At 35.0% G+C, this 15714-nt stretch overlaps 1 protein-coding gene across 3 annotated transcripts; it reads left to right on the plus strand.

The window, feature by feature from the left end:
* Positions 1-949: 949 nt before the first annotated feature.
* Positions 950-12749, plus strand: LOC128228354 (heat shock 70 kDa protein 12A-like). Of its 3 annotated transcripts, none has more exons than XM_052939634.1 (9): positions 950-1009; positions 1761-2063; positions 3828-7025; positions 7338-7458; positions 7579-8243; positions 8606-8896; positions 9687-9908; positions 10010-10145; positions 10889-12749. In XM_052939634.1, the coding sequence occupies exons 5-9, from the start codon at positions 7665-7667 to the stop codon at positions 11908-11910; spliced, it is 2250 nt and encodes a 749-aa protein (XP_052795594.1). In that variant the 5' UTR covers positions 950-1009; positions 1761-2063; positions 3828-7025; positions 7338-7458; positions 7579-7664; the 3' UTR covers positions 11911-12749. The 3 variants fall into 3 exon arrangements, with proteins under 3 accessions (XP_052795594.1, XP_052795595.1, XP_052795593.1); XM_052939635.1 differs by having other exon boundaries at positions 6785-7025; XM_052939633.1 differs by having other exon boundaries at positions 6820-7025.
* Positions 12750-15714: the final 2965 nt, after the last annotated feature.

The raw sequence follows: 15714 nt of genomic DNA on the forward strand, positions 1-15714 counted from the left end.
GCTGTATAAACTGAGTTTTCCTGTTAAAATAAGCACATAATAGTTCCCCTGTGTATAGCGTGTATATTTTGCGCGTGAAAGTCACATGATGAGAACAGATTCATATACCGAAGCTATTTAAAATGAAATTGGATTTACGGGGTGGACAAACCCAGTAAATTTTGAAAAAAAACGCAAAAATGCGAGAGATACATGTGTCGTTAGCGTCGTGATAAACCAATAATCAAAATTCAATGCGTTCTACATAATTATATATCAAGTTTTAGGCAATTTTATACTGCTACAAGTACTACAACTACTACTACTACTGCTGCTGCTGCTGCTGCTGCTCTGCTGCTGCTACTACTACTACTACTACTACTACTACTACTACTACTACTTCTACTACTACTACTACTACTACTACTACTACTACTACTACTACTACTACTACTACTACTACTACTACTACTACTACTACTACTACTATTACTACTACTACTACTACTACTACAACTACTACTACTACTACTACTACTACTACTACTACTACAACTACTACTACTACTACTACTACTACTACTACTACTACTACTACTACTACTACTACTACTACTACTACTACTACTACTACAAGTACTACAACTACTACAACTACTACTATTACTTCTAATACTACTACTACTACAAGTAAGTAAGTCCGAATCGCCAAAACTATTTACCAAATGCAAATACAATGACTTTATTTTGTTTCGTCTTACCTAAGATATTCGAATAATAAGATACTTTTACTTTTTATAACTGAACGTCTGAAGTATTGCGTTCATCAAATTAGTAGTAGCCATCTAGGAATTGTGCGATATTGTTTTATCATGTAATATTTATAGGCTGTTAATACCATATCGGCAAATGTAAATAGCTGCCATGCGCCTTTGTGATGACTTGATAGCGATCATGATATGCGTTAAATGAATAATGTTTCAATAATTTACTTCCTGGATTCGGAATTTGACAGAGAATGTGACCTTTGGTAAGTTTCAATATTTTATCGGATTGACTAATATATTCTAACATAAAAACAATAAGTGTTCGCTATTTGATCCTTTTAAAAAACATGTACTTGTAAGCTTTATATTTATATTACGTTTATTCTTAACACACGAAGTATAGGGCCTTCTCAAGTGCAAAGTGGGTGGGGAAGGTAAAAATTAAAACGTTTCATAAATTTATGTTTTATTTAGTTGTGAGGAACGATCTTTTCGGGCAAAAAATATTCATTCTTGGTGACACGTTTTGAGGTAGTAAGGAGTTGAACAAATTTTACATCAGATTTCGGGACAAAAAACATAAGAAAGTTATTTAAAAAAAGGAAAATAATGGATGTCCTGGTTACAAAAATGCAAATATCTTTTTTTTCAAATAGCTGCAATCACCATAAAGCCTCAAGACATGGTTGATTGTGTAGTTCCGATAATTTCGACTCCTTAACATCATTATTTTGTTATAAGACATTTCCGGGAAAACGTTAAAATAAATTTTATTGAAAATTAAAATAAAATTTTCTTTCGTGAAAATTTCTCAACTCTTAATTACAGTTTCACATGTTGCAACGTGTAAAACAAATTTGCCTGCTAAATACTGTACCTCAAAACTAAATATTTTTTTTTTTTTAATTTAAATTTTTGTCCTTCGAACTATTTTTTGAATTGTCTTGGTCTTTAACAAGGTTTTCGTCGTCTTGTTTTAGATAAAGTTTTACTAATACCAACTTTCATGAACAGGGTTATTCAAGACATCAATTGAAGCCAAGCAAAATGAAGCCTGTTGTTGCTTCAGTCCATTTTGGCATACGAGATACTTGCATAGCTTTTGCAGTGAGGGGAAGTAACACCATCAAGGGAATTATATTCGAAGATGCGGATCTACGTCAGTTTAAAACTCCTTCGTGTGCGCTGTTAAATGAAAAGGGTCAGCTGGATTGCTTTGGATCTGATGCAATTCTGAAATACAACGAGTTGTTTTGTGAAGGAAAGAGTGCCGGTTGGAAGTATTTTCCATCATTTCCAGCTCTCAAAAACACTGGGGTGAGTAAAGCATTGCGATTTGTTTCGGTCTGCATGATGTGGTAATTGTCTTCTTTTCATATAGTGTATGCTCTTTGCGCATGCGCATAAATCATATACAGCGCTCAAAGCTATGGTAACCCTTGTCTGGATACATTTTCAAATCAAAAACATTGTAAAGTACTTTAAAAAAAAACAGGCATAAACTGTCTTTTTAATACCGCAAACTTATCAGTGTTTTCCCGTATTATTCCCCTTTTTGCAACAACCAATAAAAAATTAACACAGATAAGTGCCTTAGTTTATCGCCTTTTGCTAAATGTTCATTCCATGAAAACATAAAATCATGTTATCACGTTATATAAATAAATCATCACTATGTAAACAATTACTATTTAAACACTGGTCCTTATAATACTCTAAACCTTTACAATTGGTTGTTGGTTTCCGCTCTTATAGAATTTTAAAACAATCAATCCATTCCGACTTCAGTAATTACATTTTATTTTCAATGTAAGGGCCGCAGGTTCGATTCTCCGCAACAACACTAAAACAACATTCGGATAAGGTTTGAAACCCCAGATTTTTTTCAAACTTCTTTTCTTTGTTTTCCACCTTTTGTACCATTGGTTTCGGTAATACGAATTAACAGATATTTTTGTGTATTCCTGATATTTTATTGAATAATTTGCTTTTGTTTTTTAAAAGTCAATTTATCGCATTGGTCTCCAATTGGCAAATGATCTTCCCATTGGAATTTGTTGTTTTCTAATCGGAAAATAAGCCCGACAATTTTTGTTGAGAAATCCTCCCATATTTAATAAAAAATAAGTGAACATTTACAATTAATGTCACCAATGGTTATAAGTGCCTATGTGCTTATGAAACTCCTACCTGAATCACAGTGGATCGGAGAATCGGAGTTGGAGTATATGTTTTATAAAAAAATGGAACTGTATAGAGCTATTAGGCCAACGATCTTTGCATTACAAAATAGCGATTTTTCATTGTGTCACCTTTACTAAATTCATGAAGCTTAACCAATCACCCAGCAATAAATGATAAAGCTAAGTACCACAGTGTTTACTTGTACATAATTTATAACACCGTGTACATAAAAGTACACTAAATAAATTGGAGGCCTGCTTGTGCTCGTGCAAATTTTCCAAGTGCGATTGTACACATCATTTTTAGGTTGCAAATATATTCAAATTGAAGAGTAGAACCTGAGTGTTTTATTGGACAGGAAATATAATTGGCTTATCAACTTAACTGAGGCATGTCTAAGAACAAGGATAGGAATTGTATTGAATATTCGCACTGGCTGTGCCGTTTTGTGGATGTGAATCAAAACAGCCAACACGTTAATATACATGCAGAAGACGTTGTTAGCATCCTGTCTCAAGTAGACCCCCACACACCATGCTTGATTAACTTCGCAATTCTGAAGTCAGTTTTGTGTCTCGAAGATAATGAAGGTCTACCCGCCTACGTGTTGGCTGCAATATGGCTTTAAGAGCACTTGCTACGGTTTGATTCCTTCGTTTACTGGTCATGCTGGTATCCGGTTGCTGAGTACTTGAATTAATTCATCAGCTTATTTGTTCTTCAATGCGTTATCCTTCGTTGTTTTCACGTTGGTGCGTGCTCTGTTTAGGCTTATATATTTCAATGTTGTAAATATTGATAAATGTTGGGACATGTGTGAGGTAGACTCGAGTTCTAATGAAATCACTGACCGATCCATGACATTTCAATACTACTGTATTTAACCTGTGTTTGAAGGTTCTCATCCCAAAAGAAGAAGAGTTGAAAACCCAGATCAAGTGCTAAACAAGGTCCGCGTCCGGGTGCTTTATGCTTACTCTTTCAAGATATACATAAATACATAGTATATTGAATGGCGCTGTTCTACACTCCTGTGCCAGACACTAGTTGGGAATTTGCTTCTTGCACACTTGGCAAGAAACGCTTTCTAGAATTAAGACATTGACATATGTTATATGATTTTCATCAACCCAGTTCAATTCAATGCTGCACTTTAAAAAATAGAATACTTCGTGAGGTACGCTAAATAGGGGTCTCTGTGTTAGTGTGTACTTTTAGACACATTAAGGAATCAGCGTGAGGGAAGCTCCAAAAGGATAACTCAGTATACTCCACAACAGATTCGGAAAGGTATTTTCTTTTATAAAACATTAGATCTCAGCGTAGTTTTAACTTATTTTAAATATTGTATTAAAAATATGAGTAACGTAAATTGTAAGACTACGTTTGTTTGTTTTATTAAGAACTTGAATGTGACGAAACTGGTTTAACACAACCGGAATCATCACAGTTTGTCCGACTTATAATTCGAGTATGTTTGGGCAAATGGTGTAAAAACTTTGTTACGATGGAAGTTGTTCTTAACCAGGAGATGACCCCTATTGAATTGAACACAAAACCTTGTCTTATTAATAGGAAGAGAACCTTTGTCCTCCGCACCTTAAATTTGTAAAAAACAAATTGGTTGCAAATTTAATTAACCGTTAAGCCGCATTATATATTAAAAGTATATTAGTATTACATTCAAAATTTTACACTTTTGTTCTTGCACATTTCGAACATATTCATTAACACATCTATTTAATCATTATATGTATGAATTATATTTTATTGATATCAAATGCCGTGCGAATAAAGTAAAAAAGAAGAATCTGCAGATTTACTATTTTTGTCAAGCCTGTTTGCGGTGAACGATGAAAAGTTGTAACAATAGCGGTTCTGCGTTTGTGCGTGCGTCAGTGAGGTAGTGATTGCGTCCTTCCGGACTGAATTTGATCGGGCTGTATCTTGACCACGCATTATATGATTTTCAAAAACTTGCCAAGGAGGTTCACAATGATGAGGCAGCGTGTCGCACACAAGACTCATGACTGTTACTCAATGATCAATGCCAAGGTTAGAGGTCAGGGGTTGAAATGATCCTTGTCCGGGTTGTATCCTAACCATGCATTCGGCGAACTTTCATGGAGCGTCTCAAAACTGAGACCAAGGAATGGACTCAGGGTTAGTCTGTATGCTCATGGCTATCGCCAACATCAAACGATAGAAATCAGCTATCGGCAAATTACAATTCTCATTCATCAGACGTTTGACAATGCTAAGGCTAACGGTACGCAGGGTATCAATCCTTTGATACCCAAGGCAATATAGATGCACACGAGAATGCAAGTTACTTGTAATAGTAGTAGGCTAGTTTTATGGGATTACCTGGACTCAAGCGGGTGGTACGCAGAAAGGTTTTCCATTTTTCCCAAGCCTGCCTACCAACAAAAAAACAAAACAATAAAAAACCTCTTAACCATGTAATGAAATTCACTCGATGACAGGTATGGTAGCTCTTGACAAATTTAAAGTTGCCTTTATACTCGCAGATAATCGGTTCAATCACAAGATATAATCAATCCTACATAAGATAAACACAGATCAGAAGGACATGATTGCTGTCGGTGACCTAAAGCTAAAAAATGTTTTCAGTTGAATAACTAAAGAAAACTTGCACACTGGAACTTTATACCTGGTATGCCAATGAGGCATAATTATATGATGGTCCATATCGATTATTGAATCAGTAGGTTTAAGGAAGCAGTGACCTTGAGGGGAGACATTTTCCAATAATAACTATAGAACACTTGTACCCAGGAACTTTATACTTGATATGCCAGTTTGTCATGACAAGTAGATGAAATTCAGGCCGATAGGTCAAAGGTGAATATGACTATTAGGTTTCCGCTGAATAACTGTAGAACGCTCAGGTTTTGGAACTTCATATATGGCTTGATTATTGGTCTCAGACGTATGCGTGAAAAAAATGTTTGTAGCCCTTGAAAGAACATGGATTAAAGATTGCACACGCATCGAAAATTTATCACCGATTTTCATTTGTCAAAATCAATGTCAAAATACACTACACACTGTTCAAAATCTCTAAAAATGGAATTTAAAGAATTCTTCAATTGAGTTAGGTAAACACGTATACAATGTAAATATCCAAACAAACAATAAAAAATATGTTATATTTAAAACGAGCAGTTTTTTTACTACAAATTAGAATGCATTAATAACCCAGGTGTAAACAAATGGTCTGTGAAATGTGTAGTTCTTGGTAAATATTTAAAAATAAAACTCCCTAACCACGTTGTAACTTAAAATATTCCATCCGTGGAATTAGAACGGCAACATTTGTTTTAGTTTCGTTAAGCATGTTTTTTACATGAAATATGTACATGCCATATTAGTGTATAGCAGCTCGTCTTAAAAAATAAACAACAATGAGCAAACTGACTGTCCGTTTCAATATATACTAATAGCAGACCTTCAACACCAATAGAGTGTGTTTTATGAAAAGCATTGATTAAGTAATAGAAAAAAATGATTGGCATCATTCCGTTGTTTGATTCAAACCTTGTTTCGAGAGTCGCTGTTTACAATGGTAATGAAATGGAAAACACATTAAGTTGACTCGTTAAATACATAATACCATCCTCAAGATATAATGCGTCCGTGCAGAAATTGTTTACATCGCATAGAATCTTAAAATAGGATGGCGTCAAAATATTTTTAGTTCAAGAATTCCCGAATCAAGCCATTTGTATTCCGAAGTTCTGCAGAAATGAACAAAGATAAAATGTTTCATTACGGTTTGAATACTTTAAACTAAAGCTTTGGAGTTTACATAGTTTATGCTATTTCTACAGCAAAAATGTGATCGCTCTTTTATATTTGGACATAGATGAAAAATGACGAATTTTACATATCCGATGATGCTGGTGAGTCTTTTTCTGCAAACACACTGTTGGCAGAAGTTGTTGGATATATGAAGGGAACACTGCTAGATATGTTGCGGATGTGTTAAATACTGATGTAACTTGGGTCTTTATTATTCCGGCATCTTGGGATTCCAGAGCAAAAATCTGCCTGACAAATTCAGGTGTACAGGTAAGATAGTCCTTTTTAGAATTTAATTCAATGTGATTACAACCAAACCATAAATGTTTGTGTTTAACATGTATACCTTTGGTCAGAATCGACAGTATCGAAATGGGAATAGAATACGATTTACGTATGTCAAAACAAATTTTTATAATGGGACATTGGTAAGTATTCCGTAGCCATTTAAATCCTGTTTTCGACCATGTTAAGAATGCAAACATCTTTTTCCGGTAGTATGCAGGGATTGGATTACAAAAACAAGAGATATTGTTATTTGAGTTTGGATCATGTCTTCTCTCTACTTAAACAACTTTTAAGGTGGGGCTGAGTGCTGATCAGATTCTCTTGATAACGGACGCGGAAGCTGTCTCGTTTACATGTCTAGAAGAACTGTTCAACATTGGACAACACAAAAAGAGCCTTTTGATTAACTGGAATGGTAAGCAACCGACAATATATATTAAGTGAAGTAAGTAAGGTACTACTTCGATAATATTCTATAGTTAATAATGATTGTATAAACTTCAAATTAAAGTCAACTATTTATAAATTTCTACAGACGCTATCACTGAGGTTGCTGAAGTTGAGTCAAGCTTTGACCGGACGATACGGGTAACTTTCTTGGAGAGCAAACATTCAAACGATATGACTACAGTTCAGAAAAAGATACAAACCTTAATGGGAAAGTGGTTAGATGATGGTGCAACAATTGAGTTTGAAAACTTCCGAGATGAACTTGAATTCACAAGAGAACTGAAACTTAGACTGAAGAAGATTGGCCTTGGTGATATAGGGAAAATGATTTTAAATGTACCTGCGTCTGTAGCAAAACGGTTTCATGATTTCAATCTGAGACACAAACGCGTGTATAGGGCCACCGAAGGATTTGTCAGCAGTGGTAAGCTTCGCATTCATCATGGAACTATTGTGCCTTTAGTCATCGAAGCCTTTAAGGAAACGGTCTCATATATAGAAGAAATAGTCTCCAGACCGAAGAACAAAGACTTGACCGACATAATATTGTTCGGCGATTTAGCCGAATTTTCGATTACGGCAGACATATTACGGAGCAAGTTGAGGCAATCAATTCATATAGCAGAGGATGTTGGAGTGGCTATACCAAAAGGCGGAGTGCTATTTGGGCTTTCTCCGGAGATAGTCACTTCACGAATTTTGAGAATTGCTGGTGATGAAAAAGGGTGTGATATATGGGCAACACCGAAGGTATGTTAACACTTAATACAACTATAAACGAGATTCGAAATTTGACATGAAATGAATGAATGAGTTAGTCAATAGGTTATGAAAGAGGTAAACGCTTTTATGTCTGTTTTGAAAAAGCTTAAATGTAAGGTTATGCCCCAGTAGCTGAAGTTACTGAATTTTCCTGAATTCATATGTTTTTGAACGTCTTAGATTAGGTCGCGACTGACACATAATAAAAAATCTGACAGACACATGATATTGTATTTGTAGTATCAATTAACAGCCCTCACAAATAACCTTTATCGTGATTTTGTAAATGATGTTTAAGCTATCGTTGTACAACCGTAACATTTTGCTTTAATGGCATCAAACTTTTGTAGGTGATTGCACAACACCAGGTGTTCGCGGCATTCGATATCGGAACAACATATAGTGGATACGCTTATTCGGTAAAGAACAATCCGACAGAAATATGGACAAACAAAGCTTGGAACGCCGGTGAACAGCTTCTTTCGCTGAAAACCCCAACTTCTGTTCTGCTTAAGCCAGACAAAACATTCGATTCTTTTGGTTTTGAAGCAGAAAACAAATATTCAAGTCTTGTCGAAGATGAGGAACATTTAAACTGGATGCTCTTCAGGCGATTCAAGATGATGCTGCACCAAACAAAAGTACGTTTAGGTATATTTTATTTCTTGGACTTGTGAACTTCACAATGAATGATCATAATAATATTTTAAGCTAAGTTAAGGTATTTGCACCTGAATTTGGCATTGATTCTTACATACCATGCTTCCCAGTAGTATATGGAACTTGCGGCATTTATTGCCCCGCATTTTTAGAACCAGGAATTCGAAAAATGCGTCACAGATGGCAGCCGTAAATTGCGAAAAAATGTTGAGTTTGAATTAGACAATTTTCATTTACCTATACATGGTATCCAGATCTGTTCAAATTTTATGAGCTTTTACCCAGCCAGCCGCAAATCTTGAGATACTGGCATGGCTCTTCCTGAATATTTTCGCCAGATTCAGCCATATTTAAGTCAGTATGGATTGCTACGTTGCTTCTAAAAATCGTAGTAAACTACTCGTGAACGTGGAAGGCGTTGAAAATGTAGATATGCTTATAGAAAAAAAGTTGTATGCTCTACATGATATGTTGCCTGTACTAATAAACGCTTCTCGTACTTTGTAATTTATTTCAAATAAGTACACATCACTGACCACATAACGGTCTGGATCAAAGGTCATTACACAAAAAGCTCAATCTGTCTATTATCTCAATTACTCAATGTCATGTCTTTTAAGCTTAAATTCGCAACTAACGTAGATATCTTCCTTTGAAATATACTACACCTTACATTACAAGTCACATAACAATACATCCGATCCGATTCTTGCTCTAAATTTTTCAACAACAATATTTATGATTAAGTTTATTATTAATATTGTTTGACAGGATGGACTTCACAGAGACACAATGGTTGAAGATATCAGCGGGAAGAAAATGCCCGCCTTGACCATCTTTAGTATGGCCATACGGTACTTGAAAGAACAGTTGATGGAAACGCTTCACTTGCGCATTCCTGATATCTCAGAATCTGATATTCTGTACGTGATAACAGTGCCTGCAATCTGGAGCGATGGTGCTAAACAGTTCATGAAAGAGGCGGCAAAACAGGTATGTGTGTTAATGTTATCATGATACGTGTCTATCTGTCCTCAATAGTATAGTAGATTAGATTATGTGAAATGTCATGCATGTACGTATATCTATTTTAGGCCGGCATAGACAGTGATCAAGTTGGTTTAGCCCTTGAGCCAGAAGCAGCTGCTATTTGGTGTCAACATATCCAAACTGACGTTAAAGGAGAAATGTCAAAACCCGGAACGCAGTTTATGGTCGTAGACGTTGGAGGTAAATATCTAAGATTTAGTATTTGGGCGCAAATAAGAACATGAGAATAACAATAAATTTAAGCTTGAAACGATGCATTATGTGTTATTGCGGCAAATCCTTCTACTTAATTGACATGAACAAATCGATTCGACAAGTCTAGTAAATAGATGATAAAATGTTACTGTTTTGAAAAAAAATACTTCCTTTTGGTATATGCATTTAAACATGTTTGCTTGGGTGCTCGTAAACTCGTTTAACACGTTTTGGCAAGTTTGTATGGGGTTTGGTATAATTGTTTCATATTCTGTATTAGACAAGTTTGCTTGGTTAATCGTGAACTCGTTTAACAACTTGTATTGGACAAGTTTGCCTGGGTTAGCGTAAACTCGTTTAACAACTTGTATTGGACAAGTTTGCCTGGATAAGCGTAAACTCGTTAAACAACTTGTATTGAACAAGTTTTCCTGGGTTAGCGTAAACTCGTTTGTAACGCCCTGTACTCATATGCCTTTCAAAGGCGATTACAGCAGGGTTTGATTATAAAACTCAAAATATTTTTCATATTCACTGTTAAATGTATTGAGACGTTGTTGTTTTACTCGTGAGCCTTTGTTCCAACTTGTAAATATGTAGCATTAACTGTCACACACGCATCGATCGGGGATCACCAAGAGGTGATGTAGGTTGTTATTTTATGTACGTTATCTGAATGAAACTGGTTTGACCAAACACTGTTAACGATGTCTTGCGTTATGTTGTAGGAGGTACGACCGATATTTCTGTGCAGGAAAAACAGCCTGACAAACGGATTACAGAAATCCACTGTCCAGACGGAGGGGCGTGGGGAGGAACGAACGTAGACAAAAAATTCCATGACTGGTTCGGTTCGATATTTGGACAAAAAACTATTCATCATTTCGAAACATCAATGTTTGGCGAATATCTTGAGTTTCTCAAAGTCTTTGAAACAAAAAAACGGTCAAATATTGGCAACACGTTTTTCATACGAATTCCATTTTCACTGCTTGCAAAATCTACAGAAGCAAAGAAAACAATCGAAATGCTCGGTCTTTCTGAAAAAGTACGTATTGTGAACGAAAAATTAAAAGTTGATCCTGAGATTGTGAAGCTTTGGTTTAGGGAGACGATTAGTAATATATCCTTCAACATCAAGAAGGTACTACAAGAGCCGCACTTAGAAAACGTACGCTTAGTTATGGTGGTTGGCGGATTTGCTGAGTGTCAGCTTCTCCAGTCGGCTTTGAAGGAGAAGCTGCCTAATGTTCGAGTTGTAATACCAGAGGATGCTGGTATTGCAGTTCTAAAAGGGGCAGTCGAATTTGCTCAGCGACCTCACGTGATAGCCTCGAGAGTCATGAAATGCTCGTATGGTATCAACAAGCCTTTCGAATACGACGCGAAGGTGCACGATAGCTCGAAAGTCGTGATGGAAAACGGGCAGAAGGTTGTTCATCTTTTTGAAAAATTTGTGACAATTAACAATACAGTAAAAATTGGAGAAGTGATTTCAAAGGGTTTTAAACCAACTACTCTAAACGAGACCAAGGTGGACATCTACTCCAGTTCTCACCCAGATCCCCGCTATATTTCCGACAAAGGGTGTACAAAAATCGGAGAAATCATTGTGAAGCATAATAACGGAAAAACAGCGGAGGACAAATTATTCAATGTCCTCTTCGAGTTTGGAAAAACGGAAATTTTCGTGCGAGTGATTATGCGCATTTCATGTGAAGAATTCGGAACCACATTGGATTGTCTTTAGGTTTTTTTGTATTTGGACGAGAATATTGTAACGTGTTTCTCTCTGAGCTCCAAGGAAGCAACACTAACGAAATGTGTACGAATAATCAATTCTATTTGTTTTCAAAACTACTCTAAGGGAAAACTGTATCTAAAGTTTTCGTAATTGGACAATGCTTGTAATATTCAACATTGTGTTTTATATTGATGTATTATGTGACATATTATGTAATTTGTTCAATGTATTTCGGATTGTTACTTGTATCAAGAGTCTCATTTTGAGTGCCATGTCAGCACGGTTTGTAAATTGTTCATCTTTTTGAGCAAGTTGTGAGATTTAACAATGAAGTAAAGAAGTAAAAATTGGAGAAGTGATTTCAAAAGGTTTTAATCCATCTACTCTTATATAGACCAAGGTGGATATCTATTCCCGTTCTCACCCAGATCCCCGCTATATTTCCAACAAAGGGTGTACATAAATCGGAGAAATCATTGTAAAAGCATAAGAACGGAAAAAAGCGGAGCACAAACTTTTCGAAGTCTTCTTTGAGTTTGGAAAAACGGAAGTATTTGTGCGCGTAATTATGCGCATTTCAAGTGAAGAATGTTGAATTTGGATTGTTTTATGTTATATTTAATTGGACGAGCATATTGAAACTTGTTTCTATCTGATCTCCAACGAGGCCACACTAACAAAATGTGTACAAATTATCAATTCCATTTTATTCTAAAACTTCTCGAAGGGAATATGCTATTTGAAAGGATGTAAATTTTTCGTAATTGGGCTATGCCTGTAATATTCAACAGTGCGTTTTTTATATCAATGTATTATGTGACATAAAATGTTATTAGTTAAATGTATTGCAGAGTGCTTCTTAAAGTGTGAACCTTTTTGTGAGTGCCATGCATTCGAGTGTTGTCTAAAATGTACAAGTTGTAGGCATCTAGCTAAAATCAAGAACATAAGTTGAATATGTGATATATGTTATTTTAAAAGGCTCGTCATAAGCAAATATTCAAATATTTAAGGTTATACAACATTATTGAAATCCTTTTTGTATCACTGAACAGCAAACAACTTTTATGTCCAGATTTAACTTGTACTTGTAAATGAATTGCTTCACAGCTTCTCTAAACAATGTTTATACTGCGTGAACATTTAGAACAACATCCTGTTATTACTGTTATCATTCAACTTGTTTTAAGTCTGGGAATGCAAATAGGTGATGCTTTTTACCATGACAAATGCTTTTTAATAGATATTCCCTATATGATATGTGAAATTGAATATGGCTGCAATTGTAAATAGTTGTTAAAGTGTTTTCTATCAGAATAGTGTTGTTTCATTTGGTAATAGTACATGCACGTTGTGTATTTCATTGTAAAATGAAATTAAAATATTATCTAATTAGAAAGATGCCTTTTTCGTTATTAATGTTATGAATCGGTTGTATTACATATTTATTGAAAATGCATAATCATTTTCTATGGAATCTTATTTCTAACGGGACCTGTCACTTTGAATATGTCATGTTGTAAATTTGAAATGGAAAATATTTAATCATCATACGTCTTTGTCATATATCTGATTGGTAAGATGTAGTATACAATTAAAGTGACGAGATTTACTTTTTAATAAATATGTACTGGATCTAATATGTATAAACCTCGTGTAAGGAAGATAAAGCCAGGGGCGCCTCCAGGATTTTAATGTAGAAAGGGCACAACCTCCATGCGTGATTTAGTACATCGTCCATCAAGTGTATTATTTTTTAAGATAGACTATCCGCATAATAAGGAGTCGTCGGCGTTAGCGTCCGGTTAAAGTTTAAGCAAAAGTTGGCATTTTCAATAATACTCCAATACCATTCATTCTAATCACTACATACTTCACACATTTGTTCAACTCCATCACAAAATAAGGTCACATTACTCCATATTATCCTTTACAAATTATGGCCCCTGATACAATGAATACTTAACACAATTTTTGACGACCAATTATCTTAAAATTAGGTTACACAATACCATTTCATCCCTAAAACAAATTACATGTATTGCCCTTATTGACTAAAGAACATGGAAGTTTAAAGGCCTGTTGTGTCTGGTAACAATTTAAGGACAGGCGGGAACTTATTACCTCTATACTTCTCAATCAATTGACTTAGTACTTCACACAGCTGACTACGGTCATGGTTTATATTACTATAGGAAGAGTTCATGGACACTTTTCATGAGATTACTGTTCAGGTCTGTAGGGTCAAGGTCACTGTTACTAAAAATAAAAAAGGATTGATACTGAATTAGTTTAGGAAGAGTTCACATATGGCGACCAAACTTGGTAAATAGCAAGATATATATTTTTTTCATGATATTGCGTTAGAAGCTTAAAGGCTCATTGTCAAGGTCACTGTTATATGAATAGATAACGTCGGGTACGAATAGCTTAGTAAGGGTTTACATTTTGTGACCAAATTGGTCACTCAGTCCATGAGAAATTGATTATATGTTTATTGGTATCGGTCGGGTAGGTAATATTTTTCAGTCATGATAGAAATCAACACAATCTCAATTAAAAGAAAATCTTTTGCTAGAGTTTAACTTCTGAAATAACTATGAATACATTGTATACAGAGAGCAGAATAATTTTGTACATGAAAGGACAATAAAATGTATAAAAAATGTTGTGTGTGCTTTTTGGATTGGTGAAATCTGCTATCGGACATTAGCTGTAAAGCGATAAAATAAGGTATTTGTATAGTATATTAAATACATGTATGTTTATTCATATATATTCAACATATATATATTTATTTCCAATTATGGATTAAAATTCGACATGTTGCATTTTATTGGGGTATGGTATGCAATGGGGCTGTTCAAAATGTGTGGACTCCACCAGCATTTTGAACTGCGCCATTGCATACCATACCCCAATAAAATGCAACATGTCGAATTTTAATACTTATATTTACATATTTTTAAATCTACATTTCTGCTAAAATGAATAGATTATGCAAGAGCATTTTCTCTTTATTCTTTCTCTCGTTGTTCTCAACGGTGGGTAAATTAGAACAGCCACCGTAACCTAATTTTATACGAGAATGAATGCGCAGATAAACTAGTTCCTTATTTATATGTTTATTTTCTATTTTTTCAAGGTCAAGAATATTATAAATACGTACTATAACTGTTTTACAACTAGAAATATACAACTTAAGTTATGAAAAAATAACAGTAACAAGATAAAAAAATAAATATTGCCACCTACAAATTCTCATTAGATCTCGCGTGATACGCGATACTACTGGTAGCGTTTGTTAGGTCACGCTCGAGTTTTCAAACTGGAGCGAAATTCCAGTCAATTATCTTGTTGAGCGTTATTTTGAAGACTCAGTTGATGTATGAATCATGTTGGAAAACGGTGTTGGACAAATCAGAAAACACATTTTCATTTCTTTGAAGTAAACATTGAATGAGGATAAAACGTCTCTGTGGAAACGACAGTGGCGGTGGGTGGGGTAACGTTAACTTTCGCGGAAGGAAAGCCAGGGAACGCGAAAAGACTTAGTGTTGAACTGAGCTATTTATTCTGGACGTTGCTGGGTGCACTACAATATGTTATTGTTTCATTTACTCGATTTCATGTTTTGTCAGATGCTATATTTTTGCAAGATGTCAATTCCAAATTCCGAAATAAGTCGTCATCATTGTAATATAATATTTCTTCAACTGTTCCATCCATCATGATATCATCTATATTAAAATCAATCAAATTATGGATGCTTATTTTGTTTTAACTGCTTTACTGCAGATTACAGTTTTG

The sequence above is a fragment of the Mya arenaria genome, chromosome 3 (assembly GCF_026914265.1).
Source record: "Mya arenaria isolate MELC-2E11 chromosome 3, ASM2691426v1".
Taxonomy (NCBI): Eukaryota; Metazoa; Mollusca; class Bivalvia; order Myida; family Myidae; genus Mya; species Mya arenaria.

What these genes read in the sequence shown, in the direction of transcription:
- LOC128228354 (XM_052939634.1), top strand. Translation starts at nt 7,665, where the DNA reads ATGACTACAGTTCAGAAAAAGATACAAACCTTAATGGGAAAGTGGTTA. An exon ending in TGAAAGAGGCGGCAAAACAG is followed by an intron (nt 9,909 to 10,009) that starts GTATGTGTGTTA and finishes TATCTATTTTAG; the next exon opens with GCCGGCATAGACAGTGATCA. An exon ending in TATGGTCGTAGACGTTGGAG is followed by an intron (nt 10,146 to 10,888) that starts GTAAATATCTAA and finishes GTTATGTTGTAG; the next exon opens with GAGGTACGACCGATATTTCT.